Source organism: Dermacentor variabilis, chromosome 1 (assembly GCF_050947875.1).
Source record: "Dermacentor variabilis isolate Ectoservices chromosome 1, ASM5094787v1, whole genome shotgun sequence".
NCBI lineage: Eukaryota > Metazoa > Arthropoda > Arachnida > Ixodida > Ixodidae > Dermacentor > Dermacentor variabilis.
The window spans coordinates 192,167,635-192,188,009 of NC_134568.1; the positions used below are offsets into that span (position 1 = coordinate 192,167,635).

Consider the following 20,375-nt stretch of genomic DNA (forward strand, 5'->3'; position numbering starts at 1 on the left):
TTTTGCTGCGGCAATTTGTATGTTGCATAAAAATGGGGTTGTGCTTAGTATGTTTAATATTCTGCTGGGCCTCCGTCACCTCGCACGTCGCCAACTGTTGTTATTTAGTCGGAAATGCAGCACTATAGATTCTGCTTTCTGCTGTGAACATTGATGTGCAAAGATAGAGCCTCTCGATCGCACTGTTCGCGATTGTTAGGATCCATTGCCTGCTTTACTAAAGATTGAAATAGCGACTTGTAGAGGAGCTATTATTTTCAGCTTACGTTGATGTGTGCGACAGTCATACAATAAGAGCATGCTCTGAAAAAATTAGTGGCAAGTATACCCGTGGTATTGCAGGTGATGAGCGCTAGCTAGTCCACATTGCCTTTTAAGTTTTCAGGCGAACGTCTTTAGATCTGTATAATAAGCCACGCACACAGGGATGTGCCACAAGCAATACTAGATCAGACGCACAAAGTAAAGCATCTCATCATGTGGCAGAAAAATTGTCTGGAATCTAGAACTCGCTTCAAAGCTCCTTTTACATCATATACCCCATTCATGTGGCTTTAAGAAAAAAATAACCTCCTCATAAATGTTGCCTTCACCGTTATCGACGCTGTTATCAGCATTTCTCAAAATGTTCAACACCACTGGGGCGGGCAAGGAGAATCGAGAAGGAAAGCGCCGCGGGGAGGAAAAGGGTTTTAGTCCCGCCTAAAGCCCCTTAAACTTCGTGAAGTAGCGACACTCTCCTCCTCTGCCTTCACTCTTCGTTTCCCCTCTCCTCGTCTCCCCTCTCTTTCTTCCCTCCTCGACCGTGGTTCCGCCTACACTGCTCGAGCGTAGCAACGACGCCAACATGCTCTCCTCGCCACTCCATAGACGCTTCTCTAGCAAAAACGGCGCTGATGCACGGCGCGAGGGCCCACGTGATGCTATTAGGCCAATAGTGATGCAGCGTCGACCTCGGCCAGAGCGTGCGAGGAGGAGGCAGCATTCTTCAAAGCATGCCGCTACTTTACGAAGTTTAAGGGGCTTTAGTCCTGCCCCACCAGTGCCGCCACGCACCGGAGAGCATCGCGAGTTGGCACCAGCTGCTTCACGCTTTTGCGCCTCGTGCGTCGACCACAATCGCACCGAAAGAGAGAGAGAGAGAGAGAAAATGAAAAAAAAAAGGTGAGAAGCAAAGCGGCACGATGGTGCCCATCCCCCAACTCAGTCCCTCTTGCAGCGAACGCGATAGTAGCTTCACACCTGAAGCCACTGAAGCAGCGGACAGCCCAGTTCGAAGATGGTGCTGACAAAGCACAACACTGTGTCGCTTGACACGAAGATGCAAATTTTGCAGGATTTTTGACATGACTTCAAGGTGAGCGCCCTTGTGAAGAAATATGAGCTCTTTCAGTCGACATTATCTACAATCCTGAAAACCGAGAGCACTGCGATTGTGAAGGCAGGAAGTATTAGTGGCCATGCCGATCAGCGAAAAAGGGTTAGGGACGGACCCTTTATACGCCGACGTGGAAGAGCCGCTTTACCAGCAGTTTATCACAACCCACATGCATAACATGCCAATAAGTGGGCCAATACTTGCTGCCAAAGCGAAAAACTTCGCTTTTCTTCTGGGACGGCCCAATTTTGAGCCAGGAGGAGGCTGGATTCGGCGTTTTAAAGAGCAGCATGGCATCGTTTATAAAAAATGTGGTAGGGGGAAGCGACGCCCTTGAATACGCAGGCGAAGCAGCAGTGGCTACTGACAAAGCTGCCCGGCGTGCTGGAGCGTTACGCGGACAAGGATATTTACAACTGTAATGAAACAGCTCTTTTTTTTTTTTTTATGTTGCCGTAGAAGACGCACGCTTTTAAAGGAGATACAACATGCCCAGGCGGGAAGCACTATAAACTTAGGGTGACTGTGTTGCTGTGCGTTAGCATGGACGGGAGCCATCGCCTCGAGCCTTTCTTTATTGGGGGACCCAAGAAGCCAGCGTGCTTCAAGAATCCGCAAGTCCGCTATCGCGGCAATAAGAAGGCGTGGATGACCCGCGACTTCTTCGAGGAGTAGCGGCTGCTCGAGTTGGACAGCATAATTGAAAGTCAAGGAAGAAGAGTAGTGTTGCTACTGGACAACTGTAGCGCACACAGCGTTAACCCGAAGCTGACATTGGTCGAAGTGATGTTTCTGCCTCCTAATACGCCGGCAGGCCTGCAGCCGTTGGACGCCGGCGTGATAACCAACTTTAATGCTTTATATCGGCAGCGCATGCTGGAGTGGCTAATCTTAGTCATTGACCGCACAGCTCCTGGCACATCGGGCAGTGCAGACGGGTCCCCTGACCTGAAAATCAGCCTTTTGAAGGCCATGCACTTTGTCTATGGTGCATGGTATGAGGTAAAACAGTCCACCATACAAAACTGGTTCAAAAAAGGCGGGCTTTGTGTGCCAGGACGAACCTACCCCCTCACTGACAGTGAGACCAACACGGTGGATGCTGCCGACTTAAACGAGCTCTGGGAGCATGTCGCTACTGGTCACAAATATGGTGCGTCGATGGAGGAGTTCTTGTCTGCAGTCAGTGCTGCCTCGTTCTGCAATGAGATCACCGACAAACTCGCGGTCGCCGAAGGTGTGCTGTCACGACAGACGGCAATGTTGTACGACGGTTGTAAGAGTTGGAGGATGATCCCACCGCTGGCGACCAGTTGTAGGGTTTAGACGTTGTTGAAGGGAGGAACTTCCCACCACTGGCAGCCAGTTGTAAGAGTTGGGGTCGGGCATGAAATACGTGGTAGTTGACCCATGTCGTCGTCCAACTCACCCACGCTTGGGAAGTGGTTGTAGGGAGGAACTTGCTCTCATCGAGAACTAGGAGTACGGGATATATTTACAGTATTTACAATAGGACAGAAGGCACATTTCAACTGTCTAGCATGACTCCCAAACGGAGCCCGAAAGACGAAGCACCAAGCCTGAAGCACACAGCTCACGAGCACACTCCTAGCAGCCGACAAACTGCAGCTTAAAAACCTGCTGTCCTCCCTAGATCCCTAGGTGAAGGAAAATGCTGTCCAACCTTCGTCCAATCGGACCGTCCACAGTTGTTGGAGGTGTAGTCGACCCGCCTTTGAGAGGGAGGGCTCACACACTCACATACGCACTTTGGATTCCCAGAACCCACCGAGTGGAGCGGGTCCTCGTAGACAAGTTGTCATGCTTGACCCCAGCGGCCGCCTCTTGATTCCAGAGCTGACTTCTCAGGTAGCCGCCATGACTTGTCAGCAGACTGTGACGAATTCTGGGGCCCATGAAAATGCACCACATGGTTTGAGGCAATTGGCAAAAATCTGATCAGCGGGTCAAGCGCGTCGGCTTTTAGACATGAGCCCATAGGCGCCGACTACGGGGGGCTCCGGGGCCCGAGCTCCCTCCAGAGTTTTCCAGGAGGGGGCAAGACCGCCCCCCCCCCCTGGCGATGCTGAAGCCTACCCCCAAACACACACCTTAAGTATCATTACCAGATTTTTGTCACCCACATCATTTGACGTTTCTTTTGACTTAAGTTGCCTCTATCTTTTCACTTAAAATATTATTGTGGCTAATAGCTTACTGCATCACTGTTGGTGCAGATGTGCACGGCGAGATGCATTAACACGAGGTTAAGGGAACACTTGTCCAGTCTGAAAGGTCGCCCTAGTACGCATTTGGCAATGCATTGCCAAGAACATGATTGCTCACCTTGTCTTAGTAGCACCGACATTTTGTATAGGCATAGAAATCAAACCGCAAGGGAAATTGTGGAAGCACACTGGATTGAAAAACAAAAAGAAAAATGCATCAGCCATCCTTCTGTTTCATTGTTGGATAAAGAAAATTCACTTCTATCATCACACCTTTAACGCATTTTATCGTAAGTGGTTGTTTCATGCACCTTGCCGTTTTTATGTTGACCGGGTGGCTTTGGGCCACGTCTTTCTATCACAAGTGTTATATGTACTATAGACGTGCTCTCTTGACTTGACAGCGCAGATCTGTGGGTATTCAAGCAGGTGGTTCTTCAAAAATAAAACCAGTTGTTAGAAAGCGCTCGTCCTTGTGTTTCTTCTATTCTTCGTCCCTGTTTGTTTGCGCACAAAAAGTTTTAAGATGAATCTGTTCCAACTAGGCCGACTCGCAGTTATGCTTCAGTGTAAACGTATTATATTGTTGTGTGGTAGTAATAGTGAAGAAAGCAGCAAAACTGTAAATGGCGAAACTAGTGTTTTATTGAGCAAATCTGTGCCCTCAAAAACAGGCTGCACTCAAAGCAGAACGATAGCGGCGAACACAGTCGGCGATCGACAAAAATCTGATCAGCGGGTCAAGCGCGTCGGCTTTTAGACATGAGCCCATAGGCGCTGACTACGGGGGGCTCCAGGGCCCGAGCCCCCTCTGGAGTTTTCCAGAGGGGGCTATATATATATATATATATATATATATATATATATATATATATAGCGTTATATTTGCAAATCCTGACAATAGCAGGACAAGCCCATTATAAGCACCAGCGAAGGCTGCCTCATCCGTATTTCCTCACTTCAACATTGTTTTAAATTTCCACTGTAAATACCGTGCACATACCCAATATATTTAAATATGTATACAGGACAGAGATACTGGAAGATACTGGAAGATATCTATAGCGGCTCCACAGCCACCGTAGTCCTCCACAAAGAAAGCAACAAAATCCCTATAAAGAAAGGCGTCAGACAGGGAGATACGATATCTCCAATGCTATTCACAGCATGTTTACAGGAGGTATTCAGAGGCCTGGAGTGTGAAGAATTGGGGATAAAAGTTGATGGAGAATACCTTAGCAACTTGCGATTCGCTGATGATATTGCGTTGCTCAGTAACTCAGGAGACCAATTGCAATGCATGCTCACTGACCTGGAGAGGCAAAGCAGAAGGGTGGGTCTGAAAATTAATCTGCAGAAAACTAAAGTATTGTTTAACAGTCTCGGAAGAGAACAGCAGTTTACGATAGGTAGTGAAGCACTGGAAGTGGTAAGGGAATACATCTACTTAGGGCAGGTAGTGACCACGGATCCGGATCATGAGACTGAAATAACCAGAAGAATAAGAATGGGCTGGGGTGCGTTTGGCAGGCATTCTCAAATCATGAACAGCAGGTTGCCACTATCCCTCAAAAGGAAAGTGTATAACAGCTGTGTGTTACCAGTACTCACATATGGGGCAGAAACCTGGAGGCTTACGAAAAGGGTTCTGCTGAAATTGAGGACGACGCAACGAGCTATGGAAAGAAGAATGATGGGTGTGACGTTAAGAGATAAGAAAATAGCAGATTGGGTGAGGCAACAAACGCGGGTAAACGACATCTTAGTTGAAATCAAGAAAAAGAAATGGGCATGGGCCGGACATGTAATGAGGAGGGAAGATAACCGATGGTCACTAAGGGTTACGGACTGGATTCCAAGGGAAGGGATGCGTAGCAGGGGGCGGTAGAAAGTTAGGTGGGCGGATGACATTAAGACGTTTGCAGGGACAACATGGCCACAATTAGTACATGACCGGGGTAGTTGGAGAAGTATGGGAGAGGCCTTTGCCCTGCAGTGGGCGTAACTAGGCTGATGATGATGATGATGACAGGACAAATTTTATTATATTTTTAAAACAGGAGGAGGTAGCCAATTACAGTGTGTCTACCAACTGGAAGACCGGGAATTCTCAGGGATTTTGAATAGTCTGGAAAAACTCAGGGAAACCTGTGGGAATTTGTGTTTGAGTCAGGGAAAATTAGCTGTCATTTTATTGAAAGGAAACGAAATTTGCCCTACTGCTGGCTCGAGTAAAAGAAAGGAATCATAACGAATTGTCTTTGAGGCCATATCGTCGGCAGGGGGAGTTGCCAGTGTACAGTCAACGACCGATTTTCCGGGCGCCCGAGTTTTGTGAAATGCCCGATAATGCGGACGATTTCGCGGCACCACCACGTACCCCATAGAGTCAATGTATAAGAACGTCTGTAATTTCAGACGCAAGAAAACTTCGCTGTCCGATTTTCCGGACTTTTTGCCGCGACCGCAGGTCCGAAACGGCATTAATCAAAGCCAACACCGCCATTTTGATTATCTCGCCGACTGGAACGAGCGCTCTCGCACGCAGGTCCGCTGGCATCCGTAGCCACCACCGCGACAACGCTAGGCTTAGCTGCTTCGACGTTCGCTGTTAAGGTTCTTGCCGTTTTGTGCTGTGTTTTTCATTGAAAGAATTCGCCGCTGTCTGTAATGGCACCGACTCCGCCTCTGTAATCCTCGCGATTGGCTTCGAAGCTTACAAAGCATGGCGCGTTGCATAATGCCGGTTTCCGAAAGGCAGCTTCGCCTCAGCGCAGCGATGTTACGCGGAGAAGCTTAACAAGCGTGGGAAGGGGCAATTAATTGTCACGGGACAAAGTACGTATTCCACAATTATACACGCATGTACCTGCCGTCTCATGTCACAGTACGAGCACCGATATGCCTAATCAGTGTAATGGCAGGCCTTCAGAGCTTCTTCAGGCGTGCCTGTGAGGATTTGAGCCCTTAAGGACAGTAATAGACATGCATTCATTTTTTCGGACGTATTCGTGGCCCCTAGGGAGTACAAAAAATCGGATGGTGACTGTAAAACTGACCAAGAGGATGCTTCAAATGGTCCGTGGAGCGATCGCTCGGCGGAACGCGGACAAGAACAGAAATGACCGTCGCATTGAGGAATGATTGCGAAAGGAACTGTGCCGCCTCTTCTTTGAAGGAGCTTGAGCTCAAGAAGCAAAGTGTTTGCTCATGCAAAGATGCAGGTGACCCTCATCCAAACCAAAATAAACTCTTGAAAGCAGTGAAACACGAAACGGTAGCATTGTGCTTGGGCAGCATGTGAGATCAGTTGAGGTTGACTTTCCAGCTACTGAGAAAATCTCACTTGGGACAAAGTTCGGGCCTAATACCAATGATCTTGCTATCACTTGATAGAAATAGCATATTTTCGAAAATATTTGCTTCTGTTGCATCTCTTTTTATTCGTATTTGAAAATGTTCGACTCAATTTACGATGGGCTTTATCATTTTTCTTTTTCAAATATATATTATTTGCTGGGCATTTTACTATCCCCTACCTTCAGTTTTCTATTTTGAATAAAATGAACACTACTCCTTACTATTCAAACTGGATTAAGTTTTTTTTTTATACATATATGCTTACTTGAGAGTGACAGCATTGGGCAACGTGGTGTCAGCTTCTTTTGACATAAAATAATGTGCTGTGTCGCTCAGGGAAAACCTGGAAAACTTATGGAATTTGAAAATGTCAACGTGTGGTATACACCCTACAATTCACAATTATTCCTAAAGGAATGGATAGCCTATTCCTAGAGAATAACTATATTGCTGTATATTCACCTCGCTTCAAACTGCTTTGCTTGCTTTTTTGACCCTGAAAAAAACCTATAGACTTCAGTAACCCCTTTGGCAGAGTCCTTAATCAATGGCATGTGAAATGCATGTGAATGATATGTGTCTCAGTATTGCTTTTCTTTCCAGTAAACGATAAAATGACTCATGAAAAAAAAACTCTTCTAATAATTTACAACATTTATTAGGGATGGAAACATCGTCACTTGCATGCAGAGGTCATAAATATATGCATAGCGTCTCAATTAACTATGATGCACCAGAATTTAAAAGAAGTGCAATTGAATTACTCGAAGAAAACCTAGTGCACATTGTTTCCAGTACAGTGTAGTAGCCGCCAGTAATTTTTTCGTTACTGAAATTTATTTAGGTAATTGTAAATAATTATCTAACATGAGAAGTACTATCCTAATTATAAAAGTGTCAATGAGGCATTTGTAGGCACAGCCAAGGGACATCTAACTGCCGGTATTTTCAGCAACGTATTAATTGCGTACTAATTTTTTCCGACTGATGAATAAACCCAGTGAAATATAAAAAATACCACGTGACTGCGCTCCCACATGCATCATAAAGGAGTGCTCTTGAACAGGCTCCTTCTGAGTTAGCCAGAACGAAATAAAGAAAATGAAAAACATCGTGATCGAGCTAGTGCCTTATCTGCCACGTCCCAGCCTAAGTAACACATTGTGTTTGGTGTTAGCTGGAAACAAGCTGTGATAACTGTTGTCTTAGCATAGATAAAGTGCACAGATGGTTCTTTTTCTTTTTTTCTTTTTTTGCCACGAAAACTATTACCACAGTAGCAAATTCATAATGTGGGTGCAAATATTTATAGGTGCGTTTTGTTTCGTCCCAGTCACCATGTCTTTAATGAGCAGAAGGAAAACACGATCCCTGCCTTGGGAGCTGTACATGGCAACAAGAGGAAGGCCGCAAATATATATCAGTCATGGAAGTGTGGCGCTACATGTATACCAAACATGACTGTTATCAGAAATTCTGAAAACCTGAGACAAACCAGCACCTTCCAGAGACAGGGGGGGAGGATTCTATCTTTGTGTCCTAGCCTACGCACGAATGTTCTAGCATTTATGGCCTCAAACCCTCATACTAGCCTGCGGGACGTGGCCGCTCAGGTACCAATTTCAAAGTCATCAGTTTGGGGGATTCTAAATCACTCGGTCTTTCACTGGTACCACCTTAACCAGCATCAATGCTTGGAAGATAGGAACCTGCAGAATCGTCTAGATTTCTTGAACTGGGTCCTCACAAAAGCGGATGAGTCACCGGACATATTGAGCAACATGTGCACAGGTGAAGCCAATCTTTGCAGAAACGCCCAGGTAAATTTGCATAATGCACACTATTGGAGTGACTCCAATCCACACTGGGTAAAGCACCCTCAGTACCAGTACCAGTGGTCGTTCAGTGTGTGGTGTGGAATTTACGCCAGTGCTATAATTGGTCCCATATTCTTCGGCCACACACTGACTGGACAGCGTTACGTGAACGAAATCCTTGAAGGAGTGGTGGATGAGTTCCTCAGTGAAGTCCAGCTGTCACGCCTTTCACTTCTGTGGTATCAGCAAGATGGGCGGCCTCAAACCCTCATGCTAGCGTGCGGGACGTGGCCGCCCAAGTACTAATTCCAAGTCATCTGTTTGGAGGATTCTGAACGACGGCCTTTCACCCGTACCTCCTTAACCAGCACCAATGCTTGGAAGATAGGGACCTGTAGAATCGTCTAGATTTCTCGAATTGGGTCCACACAAAAGCCGATGAGTCACCGTACTTTTTGACCAACATGATATGCATGGATGAAGCCAATTTTCACAGAAATGCTAAGGTAAATTTGCATAATGCACACTATTGGAGTGACATTTATGCACACTGGCTAAAGCGCAATCTGCACCAGTACCAATGGTCGTTCAATGTGGGGTGCGGAATTTACGTCAGTGCTATAATCAGTCCCATCTTCTTCGATCACACACTGACTGGACAGTGTTACGTGGACGAAATCCTTGAAAGAGTGGTGGACGAGTTTTTCAGCGAAGGCCCGCTGTCACGTCTTCCACGTCTGTGGTATTAGCAAGATGGAGCACCAGCACACAGCAGCAGCCGAGCACAAAACTGGCTGGATGCGACTTTCAATGCGCAATAGATTGGAAGGCACGGGCCTGTAAATTGGCCAGCTAGATCACCTGACCTTTTTCCACTCAATTTCTTTCTTTGGGGTTATGTGAAAGATTATGTTTACATGATCGAGAGGACGACGTGAGATGAGCTCAAGGCAAAGATAATGGATGTCTGCCGTAGAATTCCAGCGTCTGTCATCAAGAAAGTCACTGAAGATGTGATAAAGTGGACCCAGTGTTGCGTAGCTGCAGAAGGGTGTCTATTCAAACACGCCCTCTAGGCAGCAGCTGTTGTTCAACGGCGCTTAGGAATTCACTGATAATAAGGCCCACTGAAATCTGATAAAGGTTATTTTTTTTTTTTTTTTTTTGTGCAGACGTCCAGGTTTCCAATTCGGCTCATTTAGAAGTGGTATATCTAATTTCTTGAACGTATCGCTCTTGCTTTTTCTGTACACATGAGTCGCTTGCTGGTGAGTTTATTTCACTTTTATTTTTTGTGACGAACCTGTTTTTGCAGCATGTATACATTTTCATGAAAAATAAAACAGTCACTTTAATTTGGCTTTGGTCCGAAGCAAGTTCCTGGCGCGAAATGTACCTGCACGCGCACTCTTTCGATGCGGTGCGAGCAATGCCGTAATTTTGAAACTTTCTATGCCTATTACATTGCTTTTCGCATTTGGTGCGTTGTCAGAGCGGTGCTTCGGCTGCGTTATCAAGGGGCTCTTGTTGTCAATGTGATCAGTCGGCATTCAGAGACGGATAATATGTGCAACGTAGAAACGAGAGGAAGAAAGAGCGGTGCTTCGGCTGCGTTATCAAGGGGCTCTTGTTATCAATGTGATCAGTCGGCATTCAGAGACAGATAATATGTGCAACGTAGAAACGAGAGGAGGAAATAGTTGCGAAACCACAAAACCTGCTGTCCATATCATTATCAAGGTGATGCGCTGTCTCTTTCTTTGGGTTTGAGACAGGCAAAGCAGTTACTTTCAGTCAGCTTATTTGAGGGCGCTGCTTTATGATGCAGGTGGGAGTGCAGTCACGTGGTATTTTTTATATTTCGTGGGGTTTCTTTACCAGTCAGAAAAAATTAGTACATCTCTGAAAATACCACAGTTAGGTGTCCCTTGGCTGCCTGCAAATGCCTCATTGACACTTTCATAATTAGGACAGTACTTCTCAAGTTAGATAATTATTTACAATTACCTAATTAAATCTTCATAACGAAAAAATTACTGGCAGCTACTCCACTGTACTGGAAACCATATGCACTAGGTTTTTTTCGAGTAACGCAATTGCTCTTTATTAAAGACATGGTGCATGATAGTTGGGACGCCCTATAGAATTCAATCAGTAACCGAAATGAGCCCAAGCTGGATTCACTCGAAATCAGGGTCAACAGCAGTCATGTGCTGCAGCGCTTATACCTGGACTCACATTAAAACGAAAAGAGAGAGAGAGAGACTGCAGTTTCTCCGGAAAGGGGAAGCAGTATTAGTGATAGCGAAGTATACACAAAGGAAGATTACACCACTGAGAGATGCCAGATGCTTGGTGGTGCGACAAGACTCAGGCTGTGAAACTGAATTGTCTCCTACTGTGAGGTCTTGTAAATACTCATGTAAGGCCGTCACATCAGCGAACAATTCTTCAAGGTCACATGAAGTTTCTTCAAGTGCAACTGGCAATATATATATGAACAAGAAGAAAGGGGGGTTAACCGAGGGGCCCGATTTTCCTTAATAATATCATGAGAAGCCAAGAAGACACCAAAGGCAACATAGAGGAAATTACTTGTACTGATTAATTGAATTAAAGAAATGATAAATTAATGGCAATGAAAGCGGTTGAAAGAACAACTTGCCACAGGTGGGAACTCCATCATGCCAGGTGTCCTGAAGGGTCCTTTAAATTTTCTAGCCAACACAACGCGTGATGATTGCTGACGACTTTGAATGGCCTGCCATATAGGTAAGGGCAGAATTTTGCTGTAACCCAAATGATGGCGAGGCATTTCTTTTCAATCGTAGAATAATTGCCTTCCGCTCTTGACAGTGAACAGCTAGCGTAAGCTATCACCCGTTCAAGCCCTTCTTTCCTCTGGATTAAGATGGCATCAGTGTGGATTTCATTATTGGCAACCTTGTTGAAGTGCGCAAGCACCGGTGGCGACTGCACGCGTCGTTTGAGTTCTTGAAATGCGTCGGCCTGCGGCGTTTGCCACTTGAACTCGACATCACATTTAGTTAGATGTGTCAACGGCTCAGCGATGCATGAAAAGTCCTTGACAAAGCGCCTGTAGTAGGCACACATGCCAAGGAATCTATGCACTGCCTTCTTGTCGATGGGCGACTAGAAGTTTGCGATGGCAGCTATCTTCTGTGGGTCATGCCAGACTTGCTGATGACGTGGCCCAGGAACAGAAGCTCACTGTAAGTGAAGCGGCACTGTTCTGGCTTCAGAGTGAGCCCTGATGACTTGATGACCTCTAGTACTGTCACAAGCCGCCTAAAGTGATCGTCGAAATTCCCTGTGAAGAGGACGACGTTATCCAAGTAGACAAGACAGGTCTGCCACTTCAACCCTGCTAACACAGTGTCCATCACACGCTGGAATATTGCAGGCGCCGCGCATAGACTGAATGGCATGACCTTGAACTCGTAGAGGCCGTCTGGCAGGATGGAGGCGTTATTTTCCTGATCCCTCTTGTCGACTTCTATTTGCCAGTAGCCAGTCTTGAGATCCATTGACGAGAAGTATTTTGCTTTGCAGAGCCGATCCAGTGTGTCGTCTATCCGTGATAGGGGGTATATGACCTTCTTCGTGATCTTGTTCAGTCGACGATAATCGACACAGAGACGTAGGGTTCTTTCCTTTTTCTTCACCAAGACCACAGGACATGCCCTCGGGCAGCATTTCGTTGACTTGTTGCCTTATAGCTTCACATTCTCATGTTGAAACTCGGTAAGGGCTCTGGTGGAGAGGTCGAGCGAACTCTTCGGTTATTATGCGATGCTTAGCGACTGGTGTTTGTCAAATCCTCAATCACGTCGAAAAGCAATCGTATTGTCGGAGAAGACTTGTGAGCTGTTACTGCTTACTCAGGGAGAGACTCGGATTTATGTCGAAGTCTGGTTAGGAAACTATGGTCGTCGGGGTAGATGTCGCCGAATTAGAAAGGACAAACGCATTGCTTGTTTCCACAATTTCCTGGATGTATGCGATCGTCATGCCCTTGTTGATGTGCTTGAACTGCTGGCTGAAGTTTGTCAACATCACTTTCACTTTCCCTCCGTGCAGTCGAGCGATCCCTCTTGCAGTGCAAATTTCACGGTCAAGCAGTAGACGTTGGTCGCCCTCGACGACGCCTTCTACATCTGCGGGTGTTTTTCTGCCGACAAAGATGACAATGCTGGAGTGAGGTGGGATGCTGACTTGGTCCTCAAGTACACTCAAGGCATGGTGACTACAAGCGCTCTCCGGCGGTATCGCTTGATCTTTGGATAGCGTTATTGACTTTGACTTCAGGTCCGGTCATGAACGGTACCGTAATTCTTTCCATGCACGTTCCAGTTGGCGTTATTAGGTGTCCTCCAGCAGTCCGAATTTGAGGGCCTTCCCATGCAGTCTTTAACTTTCTTCAACTGGCGGCGATGGGTCCACTCATAACGGAGTAGCCAGCTTCTGTGTCCACTAAGGCGGTGACTGTGTGGCCGTCGAGAAGCACGTCGAGGTCGGTGGTTCTTTGTCTTGCATTGCAGTTAGATCTTGGCGTCAGATCATGGCTGCGTTGTGTTGATGTGCGGCTGAAATGTCGCATCATCAGGTCTTCTTTTGTCGGCGCATTCTTTGCTTCTAGGCTTCGTCAGGATGGTGGTGCCTCGTTGATTATTGTCAAGATAGTCTTTTCGGTGTCTCTGGTGGCGGCAGAAGATCTTCGTCAGTTCAACAAACAGCAGCTGCACCTCCATTGGTTGCTGCTTTTAGTTTTCCGGAAATGGACTCGCAGACCGGCAACAGGTAGCGGCCTGGTGACGGCGAACAGGGTGGTCGTCGAGAGCTCCAGTGAGTGGCGGCGAGGTAATCAGCGGTGTCATGAGAGCGCTTCCCAATCTGTGGACACACTGGGTTGACGGTGAACCCTCGCATTCCCAAGTTGCGGTGTGGGCATCGGTGGTACACATGGCCAGCTTCTCCGTAATCGTAGCAGAGCAGGCAGTGGTCGGGGACACACCAAATGTCTGTCTTCCTTGGGGCATTTCACTGGCTGACAGGTGGGCGGGGTGGCGGCTACAGTTCAGTAACCTCAAGGGATCGCTGAACCTTTTCTTTGGCGATGTCGGCGATTGAGGCCACTTGAGGCTTTGACCTTGGGAAGAGCTTCTGCAGTTCCTCGCAAACGACCGCTCTGATGGTCTCTCGCATGTCGGCACTGCCGAGTGCTTGAACATCGTTGTAGTTTCGGCGGTTATATTGCCTTGTCCGCATATAGAGTGTCTTCTCAATGGTTGTGGCTTCGAAAACAAATTCAGCAACATTCCTTGGCAGGTTGCATATCAATCCTGCGAAGAGCTCCTGCTTTGCCCCACGCATGAGGAACCGAATTTTCTTCTCCTTAGACGCATCCAGGTCAGCATGGCGGAACAGGCGCGTCATCTCCTCGGTGAAGATTGCATTGTTCTCGTTGGATAGTTGCATTCAGGCTTCTAGCATACCTTCAGACCTTTCCTTGCACATGACGCTCGTAAAGGTCCACAGGAAGCCACTACGGAACAGGTCCCATATTTTCAGGGTCGACTCCCGGTTCTCAAACCATGTTCTAGCGCCGTCTTCTAAGGGGGAGTATATATGCTGCAGCTTGTCATCGGAGTCCCAGTTGTTGAAAGTCTCGATTTGTTTGTAGGTCTCCAGCCAGGATTCTGGGTCTTCATTCGATCCATGGTGGGTCCCGAGGTTGTTGCTGCAGAATGGGGGGGGACACTGGAGGACAATGGGGGCCAGCCATTTGGGTTGTCTTGGCCACAATCTACTTGGTCTCTTGTAGGTCTCCGGCCAGGATTTTCGGTCTTCAGTCGATCCATGGAAGGTTGGTGGGTCCCAAGGTTGTTGCTGTAGAATGGGGGACGCTGGGGCAGCCATTGGGGTTGTCTTGGCCACGATCTTCTTGGTCCGTGCTCCGAGGGCAGCTATTGCAGTCGGCGGCTTGCGCAATGATTCGAGATGATGGTGTTGTCTTGGTGGTCCGGGCTTGGATCACAGCTTGTCGGAGGCGTCCGGTACATGAACGAACTAGCACCTCCACTAGATGTCACATGGTAGTGACGGTGATGAAAGCAGGAAAACTATAAATGGCGAAACTAGTGTTTTATTGGGCGAACCTGTGCCTCAAAAACAGGCTACACTCAAAGCACAACGATAGCGGCGAACACAGTCGGCGAACGGCGAAAATCTGATCAGCGGGTCAAGTGCTTTGGCTTTTGTACATGAGCTTTCGAACATTACAGCGTAATCGCTGGTGCCCGCGTGTCTTCCAGAAATTTCTACACCATTCTCATTGCACATACATGCAATCGGAATACACAAGGTTCGATGACAACAAACAACGGATACAACCATCGATAACATTCCAAAACTTCCGATACATGCAGGCGCGTCCTGCACTGAGCGACACCATTTGATAGACGATGAAACGCGGTCATTCGATAAACAAGTACACACATCAATATATTTTGGCATATACCTATAATGACATATAAGTAAGTTGTGCTAAACAGTATATATCACAGCAGCGATAATTTGGGAGGGTCTCAGAAACCTCTAATTCTCCCCCTGGTTATGGCCCCGTGTGTACACTTCCGTGGAATCTGGTACTGCAAGACCGCCAGAATAGCTTTCGACAACGTGATGAGTCTCTTTTTTCATGTCTGAAGCCATGCTGTGCCTGGTGCGTGTTTTGAACTGGTCGCATTAAAAGGTAACATAATTAATTATTCATTGTGCTCTCAGGATCCGCTGCAAATGCTTAGTGGCTATGGTGTTGGGCTGCTAAGCATGAGGTCGCGGGATCGAATCACGATGGGGGCGAAATGTGAAAAAATCCGTGTACTTAGATTTGGATGCACATTAAAGAACCCCAGGTGGTCCACATTTCTGGAGTCGCCCACTACAGAGTGTGTCATAATCAGATCGTGGTTTTGACACGTAAAACTCAATAATTAAATTTTTTTAATTGTGCTCTCAGGGAATTGAGGCTTCATAGCTTAATTACAGGGTCGACTGCGAGACAATAAACAATAAAAACAATGCAAAAATTTATCTCAGTACTCCTTCAGGTTTTCTCCGCAACATATATTAAAAGGTTTGTAAGTTTTTATGTGTCTATACAGGCATTCACATTCAAACTTCTTTAGAACCACCCCCTTGTGTAGAAAGTAACATTGTTTTGGTGCTGTTTGGCCTATGTTGCCCTGGTGCCATAAAGCAACCAACTTTACCATATTATTAAGCTAGCACAGAACATAGTGCCAAGGTAGCATTAGACACACTGCAATGGAACTTAGTAATGAAATAGATGCTAACGCCATGTTGGCTCAAGTAAATACGTTCACTTTAGCTGCTGCTAAGTGCCTGTTTTTGTTTTTAGTCTAACACCCATTATTCTTTGGCTCATGTTGAAAGATAATGAAGTAGCACAGCCATTTTAATGCGAAAGCATTATATGCCCAATTGTGCGAAAATCTATCTAGTCGGCGTGACTGAAAGGTAGTACCGAAAATGGCCGACAGCACAAAGATAGAATGACGTCAGAATATGCTCAGATTGACGTCAAATTTCTCAGTGGGGTTCCTGTTAACAGAGTAAATTTTAATGGTCTGAAAAGAAAATTTGGTACATTTCGGTCTGGGTGAGAATCAAACCCGGGCCTCAGAGGTGCGAGGCAAGCTCGCTTCCCCGATGCCACTGCAGCTCCACGGTTCTTGCTGATGAAAGGCGTGCCTAGTGCGTGCGTCACTGCACACGTCACATTGCAGCAATTTGGCTGACTAAATGTGTGGCCTTGTGCTTCTGTCATTGGGCATGTGACAGCGCAGCCAATGGGGAGTAGGTGGCGTCACGTCAGGCCGCACCACGTTACGACTGCACCTCGACGGAGTTCCCTTTGCTGCGACGCCACGGCACGAGCGCACCTCGATGGAGCAGATCAGGCGAGGGGAACACCTGCTGCTTCAATAGCGCACCAGATGTTGCGGGAGGGTAGAGGGCATCGCCGCTACGCCAAATCTCCCTCGCACTTTCTCTTGGAATCCTGTGTTATATGCACGTTCCTTGTCTGCACAAGCTCTCGCCTGTATTGTAACTGCATCTCGGTAAGGCCAAATCAAAATGAACACACCTCCATCTCGGCATCCTTGCTTACCCGCGAGGAGTTCATAGCTCAACAGACTGCTCAGTGGCATTCAATTGGACATTAATGCTTTCGCATTCACAACTCATAAGCACTTAGGTGTCCTTGAATTCTTTCCTTACAGTTTGAGGAAAGGCTTTGTAAATTTCAGATTGTCCTTTGTAGAAATACTCTGCTGTGAAGAGTTGATATGGGAGGTTGATGTCTGCCATTTCGTAATGATTGCATTTAATGCTCATTACGGGTGTGTAAAAATGTACAGGGTAAAAATGACTTCCTTTGCATTAAAGCACACCTATACTCCTTATTGGTACATGATTGTGTGTTTGGCGCAGCATAGCCTTAGCTGCTTTTGCGCCATTAAACCCCACTTAACTAACGAACTGCATGATTGTATTAAAAGTGAATTTTGGTTTCTATGCTTGCTGAAGTGGAAACTTAGTGGACACTAGTGGGCACTTAGAAAAATTGCTTCTATAAAAGCTGTATTTTGATTCCGATCAGGTCGGACGCTGAGAAAGGAGGTTGCAGACCATCTGCGTGAACTGTACGATGCTGTTAAGGATTTTGTTTCAGGCATCGGCCCAGAGAGGTGAAGTCAGCCTTTTATTATCATTTTATATACATTGTGTGCATATAGAAATTTTATTGTCTAGAAAGCATTGCTCTAAAAGGGTGTACTACTTTGGTAATAACATCTGTCAGTCAATTCTCTTCGTGAATTTATCCCCCTGTTTCTGCCATAGACTGCACACATCTGTCGACAGTGGTTGCATTTTCTGGGTAGGATGTGGCATAGGGGATGCCATAGCCAAAGAGGTGAATGGGCATTGAAAGTGGCAGAGAGAGAAAAAGAAACACCAAGAAATTGCAGCGGGAAATAAGTTTTTGAAATTTTTTAATTGTAGGTACCATACACCACCAGTGGTAATTTAACCCACAAGCAATTTATGGCATTTGCCGTTCCCTACTAATTGCATGTGTATGTGTGTGCATGCATGCATGTCTGTGTGTGTTGATTTATGTACTGGATAAGCCCTCCATATCCATTCATTTATGCTCAGCCAAGAACCAATGCTTGTTTTTCCCTACATTTCTCCATTATTTGCCTGTGATATTGCAACTTTGAGGCCATGTAATCCAAGGTTTAGATTGCAACTAGCACTTCATATTCAGTTCAGGCTAGTATTCATTAAGATCAAGGAATTAATATACCTGGATGCTGGGACCTTTTTGACAAAGACATGTTAGCATTACTTTCTGCATACTATATCCTAACTAACCCATTCACAAGCATTGCTAAATATCACTCGCTATAATTGTTGCAGGAGACCTGTTAGTGCACTGTATCCAAGAATTCAAGGCATTGTGTGAATTCTCCTGACAGAGGCATGTTGACTTACTTGTACATGCTTTGTCTCTGGTGATGAGTGAGGACACAGGCTGCATTTGAAAAGTAAATAAATAATAACATCACCGCTATAATTAGTTGGGCATTTGTGCCTCTTGCTTCAATGCATCTCCAAAACTCAAGATTATGCAACCTTAAGTACTAAACACGTGGGAAGACAGTGCACATGATGCCATGCCATTTCAGCATGCCCACTCTTTGCTCATGCGGTAAATAACCTCTAAAACCGGGTGCACAGGCTGCCTATGTGCTTAGCCGCAATGACAGCCATGAGCAGCCACGGCCACGCTTGAAAATGAGATGCACACCAACCTGCCCCTCACTCTCTGCTCCCCTCTTACTTGCACGAGAAGACAGCGCTCATCAAGTCACCCTCTCTCACAAGCTTTCACTCACATTCAAAGCATACAGCCTACGGGGCATCATAGGATCTTATTGTACTTGGACTTGATGCCGAACATGACGCTGCTCCACTTCAGCGGTCGCTGTTGGTCCCGTAGTGCGCCATTTGAGAAGTGGGTTCACAAGCAGCCGCTTGTAGTTGAACCATTTGACCACCTGTGTCCATGGAAGTTTTGCATTTATTGCCTCAGTATACATTTGCGGGAGCAGCGAAATTTCGTGTAAACAGACTTTGTTATATTGAGGTTCAAGATACATGGTGTTCTGTGGACAAGAAGTTAAAAAACGTTCAAGACGTACTGGTGGGCTAATTAGTTAGTCATGATGGTATGTGGCAGCACACTTCAAAACAAGGACGTAACACAGAATGAACAATCACAAGTGCTGTGGTTGTTCATTCTTTGTTATGTCCTTGTTTCGAAGTGCGCTGCCATATTCCATCATAACAACTCAGTGCCCTTCCACTCTGTGAAGAAGGATGACCAGTGAAGCTGTGTATGTGGGCCCCTTAATGGCAAATTGCACCTCTGCCGCGAGTCAGCCTGCTATTGCACTATCTTCGGGATCGGCCGACATGTGGGGAGTGCTTAACGCCTGCTTCACCTCTGCCATGGGTCAGCTTGGATTTGCAGTATCTTCGGGATTGGCCCACATATGGGGAGGGCTTCACGCCTGCTTCACCTCCGCTGCGGTTTGGCCCGGTATTGCACTGTCTTCAGGATCGGCCCACATATGGGAACTGCTAACACCTGCTTCACCTCCGACGCGGGTCGGCCCAGCATAGCACTATCTTCGGGATCAGCCCACGTATGGGGAGTTTCGTGTCTACACATGGGCATGATCCTAGGAACTAGCTCATGACAGCTTCGCTGTAAAATTGGTTACGTCTTTGTGTTTGTTAATTAATTAATGACAACGACAAATGCGGGAGTACTAGCACGAGAGCGTTCGCGTGGTAGCGCCGAGTGGCACCAACGAGCCATCTCTGGAAGATGACGGCGCTGGAGCCAATCCTGGGGCCCTATAACATAAAACTATTCCAGTATGTTTTTATTCCAATCTCCTGACGTCAAATTTCCGTAACCGCTGACGCAAGCATCGAGCAGTCACCTGCAGGGTTGTCTGTACAGACCACTCAAACGCTCTCCTCGTTCATAGGACGTGACTTTTGTTTGCTTGAAAAACGAATAACATTGCCTACACTGAGCAGCATGTCGTATCTAATTGGCTGACGAAAGGCGAGGAGCACGCTCATGTGGAGAGGGATTCTATGGGGCCGAACCACTGCACTGAAGATCGATAACCGGATGAAGAGGGTGGTGCCGGCATCTGCGATTGGTCCACTTTCCCTTACTTAGCTTGTGGTGGCTGGTCGAAAATCGAGGCGGTATGCAACAGAAGCTTAAGACTGACGCTAAAACAGATCCTCAGCAAAGAAGAGTTGGCAGAACGAGGTTGTAAACGTGCAGGAAGTGCAGAAGCGTTACATGGCCATGCAAAAAGTTTTATTTCACGCAAATAAACCCATGCTCTCCGGCAGGTGCGAGTAGCCAGTGCCTGAGCGATCGGCGGC

At 46.6% G+C, this 20,375-nt stretch overlaps 1 protein-coding gene across 1 annotated transcript in view; it reads left to right on the forward strand.

Moving 5' to 3' along the window:
- The window catches only part of LOC142590333 (cyclin-D1-binding protein 1 homolog), a 72,547-nt gene that overhangs the window by 14,754 nt on the left and 37,418 nt on the right, over positions 1–20,375 (forward strand). The window contains exon 3 of the mRNA XM_075702381.1: positions 17,494–17,581. Coding sequence (XP_075558496.1) covers positions 17,494–17,581 — 88 coding nt within the window. The remainder of the gene's footprint in view (positions 1–17,493; positions 17,582–20,375) is intronic.